Source organism: Octodon degus, unplaced genomic scaffold, assembly GCF_000260255.1.
Source record: "Octodon degus isolate 3935 unplaced genomic scaffold, OctDeg1.0 scaffold00255, whole genome shotgun sequence".
Lineage (NCBI taxonomy): Eukaryota > Metazoa > Chordata > Mammalia > Rodentia > Octodontidae > Octodon > Octodon degus.
Genome location: NW_004524831.1, coordinates 2,966,323 through 2,970,229, shown reverse-complemented (window position 1 = coordinate 2,970,229; position 3,907 = coordinate 2,966,323). Strand labels below are relative to the sequence as shown.

At 40.7% G+C, this 3,907-nt stretch overlaps 1 protein-coding gene across 2 annotated transcripts in view; it reads left to right on the top strand.

Annotated features, from left to right (window-relative positions):
* Positions 1 to 788: 788 nt before the first annotated feature.
* The window catches only part of LOC101565207 (zinc finger protein 709-like), an 18,914-nt gene continuing 15,795 nt past the window's right edge, over positions 789 to 3,907 (top strand). For both annotated transcript variants that reach the window (XM_023706394.1, XM_023706393.1), the window contains exon 1: positions 789 to 869. In XM_023706394.1, the coding sequence (XP_023562162.1) occupies positions 867 to 869 (3 nt within the window). In that variant the 5' untranslated portion in view covers positions 789 to 866. The remainder of the gene's footprint in view (positions 870 to 3,907) is intronic.

Below are 3,907 nucleotides of genomic sequence, written 5' to 3'. Positions count from 1 at the left end.
AGCAAATGATTCCGCAGCAATTTAAATACTTTTTCACAGTAAATGAGTAGAATGCAATATTTCTTTTGTATATTGTAGTATTTCTATTAAGACTTCAGGAATCTTACTCTTCAATAGGATAGAGACCCTGAAAGCTGAGCGTGCTGGTGACCCATATTCAAATAGGATCCCCTGACTCCGTTAAGAACTTCATGGGAATTTTTTTTTTAAATTTTTTTCTTCATGGAAGTTTTGAAAAGCCATGAACAAGCCCTTAAATGCAAGCATTCCTCATGCGAGGTGAGACTGGTATTGTGGGAAAGAGATGTGTCTAGAATTTTCTGGATTACAATTTAGTATTTGAGCTGGGTATGGTGCCTCACGCTTGCAATTCAGCTTTCAGGAGCTTTAGGATGGAGAATGAGCTCGAGGCCAGCCTGGTACAAAGTGAGCTCAAGGTCACCTTGAGCTGCCTAGCTAAACTCTGTCTTTAAAAGACAAAAAGTGGGGTCGGGGAGATGGCTCAGTAGGATAAGCGCTTGACTGGCAAACGCAAGGATATGAGTTCAATCCCTGGTTCCACAGGAAAAAAAAGACAAAAAGTCAATGAGTAAACGAGATATCATTTGCGATCCATACGTCCTGGAAGAGGTTTGTTTCTCTCGTCACTCTCAGCTAGGCTGTCACGAGCAGGAGCCAATCAGCAATGAAGGGTGAATTACCCAATCAGGGGGGCAGAGGGTGGAGGGCTCTTCCTGTGTCATGGCGCAGTGGTGAGCGCAGAGTGCGGGGTTGAGGGGACCCAGCCTACCAGACCACCTTTCTCTATAACTTCTGCTGGCTGAGAGCTGCATTGGAAGGATCCTGGGAGACCCTCAAGCTACGCAATGGTGACGTTATGGGACGGGAGGTGGGGACGGGGTGGAATAGGGCGCGTTCGCGGCGGAAGTGGTCAGAAACAGCTGGGGCGAACTGCAGCGTCCCAGCTTAGCTCCAGACCTGAAGTGTCCTAGCCTGAGGTGCTGCATCCTCATCTGAAACATTTTCCCCTTTGCTCAGGCAGGGTCAGTTCTGGGTCCCCAGTACACAGGCACTGTGCTGTGACTGCTACCTCGCAATACCTTCTTGTTGGGCCCCAAGCATAGGTGTTTCTGCCCGGGTATGCAGAGAGCAGGGGCTTTGGGAAACCCTGAGTTTCATACTCTGCAAAAAGAAAATTATCGTTTGGATTTTTTACGTGAGACTTTTGCTTGCAATGATGTTACCGTATAGACAGAGCTCGTGGTCTCACGACACTGAGGAATGAGGTCGCAATCGAAAGATCTTAGGGGAGATTTTATTGGCTATAAGAAAAATATCTCCAGACGTGTCCGGAGTGAATGGCCCCGTCGCTTTTCTATCCAGAGCTAATTACAGATAAGCAGAGGACAGTAAATGCTCGGTGTTTAGTAAATGCTCTGGCCCTCTAATTCATTTCCTCAACATACATTGCTAAAAACGAAACTGAGATTTTAGAAAAACACCGGGTATTTTGTATTTTGAGTTCCTGGAAACTCGGGAGCTTAGTAGAGAGTAGCTGCAGCTCTACTTAGTAGGGAGGAGTCTACATTCTCTGTTGTGCAGAAAATACACTTGCTCCAAATCCAAAGTCCTAGGTAATTTTCTATTCTCTTTTTATTTTTATTTATTTATTTGTATATTAGCAAATATACAATAAATATTAGGAAGGGTCTACAGGCTGTTTAGGGTTTCACTACTAGATCGGATTCGCAGTGAGCTGCCTGTTTCCAGCCTCCCAAGAGCTCAGTCGCAATTGCTCTCTCAGTGCGCACCGGGTGTGGGGCCTGCAGTGCAGGCCTGGGGATCAGGGCCCCCGTCCCTCAACCTGCTTGCAGGCGCTTACATCCGCTGAGCTATTTGGCCAGCTCTTCTATTCTCTTTTTAATTCTTATCAAAATGGCTAGTTTCCCAACTCTATATCAGGCTCTTCTTTTGCTAGGTGTCTTATTTATAAGTTCACTAATACATTATTCTTTACCACTGCACTATTTTAGAGAGGATTTCTATAGAGTTTGAAATGCTGAGAAGATGAAGGTGATGTTCATGTATTACCAAGGGAGGGGAAAGTTAAGGATAACTTCTTGAAGGGACTGCCTATTAAACTCACACTGAGAAATTCACTGGGCAGGAAAATGGGCATCATTTGTTAACTCATTTAATTTTAACCAGTGGGCTGTTTATAGACATTACTTTAAGGTTTGAAACACTGAGTGAGATGTTTATATAATAGTAGTGAAGTAGAGGGAAATTCTCACAGTTAAGGTCAGTGAGCATTGGAATGAATAGAATAAAAGGATTTTTTGAACAGGCAAAAGCAAATGGATATGAAGGGCGGCAAAAGAAAATCAGCAACTGTAACAGTAAACTTCTCCAGAAGTCAGATTGTTCTTAGAGTGATAATATTTGAAAGATTATCTACTGGCTTCTGAGATTGGGTCTAAGATAACAGAGCTAAGGAATAGAAAACTCATTAACAGATAAATATTTCTTGTGTAGCGTTAATCCGCTCATGTAATCATGTTTGGGGCAAAATTAGAAATTTCAAAACTGGTCTTGTATGTTGAAAAGTAGGGTGCACATAATCACTGATGTAGAGGGAAAGGGTTTCTGTTGGATAGAAGAGATTTCCAGTTGTTTGATCTTTTTCGTTGTACAAGGAGTGAACTCAGAAATTTTACCCTGGGCTGCAACCCCTTGCATTTGTTTTTTTAAAAAAATATTTGAAAGCAGGACTGGGGAGATAGCTCAGTAGATAAGTGCCTGCCTGTCAAGTGCAGGGTCTTGAGTTCAATCCCAGAAAAAAAAGAAAAAATCATTGAAAGCAGACCTTACTGAGTTGCCTGGCCTTGGGAGAAATTTTGTTAATTTCTGCCTCTTTGACTTTTGTAGATCTGTACCTCCTTGCTAATTTAAGATTGGGGCTCTTAAATCACCATGATTTACCCACATGGCAATGCTTGGATAAAATTATCATTCCTGAGGTATGATGGTGCATACCTTTAATATCAGCCATGTGGAAAACTTAGTAGTATTAAATCACCAAGCCCAGCCTGGATAGCTGAGGAAAATCCTTTTCAATGTTTCAGGCTGTATCTCAGTTTTAAAGTAATTTGTCTAATGTGCATGGGGTGCTGTTAAGTCTCTAGTAATGAAGGGAAAATTGACAAGTTATTTAGTGTAAATCTTTTAATTTTGAAATTTATTTTTGTTTATAATGCTGGCGCATGATGCAATACTTTTTCATGTTCATAGACAGCATTAATAAGTCACTGCACTGTCAGAAAAAATATATATAAAATGTGAACAACCAGTGATTTACAGTGTACTATATTCAGTAACATACATGAGCTATTTAATGTTTTATAAGGAATTTAACTTAATGTTACATTAATTTGCCCAAATACAGATGTAGGTATATGTGTTAAGCAGGTTTAAAGTTTCAAGGATTATCCTTGATATTTCCTTCTATTCTGTGCCTTTTCAGTATGTTTTCTCTTCTATTACCTTTCAGTTGATGAAGGTATTTTCCCTTTCACCCTCAAGTTGCATCTTCAATTATTTAGGCAGTATTCTGTAGAACGTGACATCAAGTGATGTCATTTTTTGAGTACTATATTAAGTAGTTTTTCCTGAGCAACCAATTGTGAGAACAGTGTAGCACTGTTGTGAAAAAGAAAAAATACTCTGGGATTTTTTATTTTTTTGAAATTGTTATTAGAAAGAGTTGCCTGACTCTGGTCACACTGTTTGAATTATATTGTCAGAATAAGATAACAGAGGGGGCCAGGGAGATGGCTCAGTAGAATAAGTGCTTGCCTGGCAAGCGCAAGGGCCTGAGTTCAATCCCTCGTTCTGCAAAAAAAAAAAA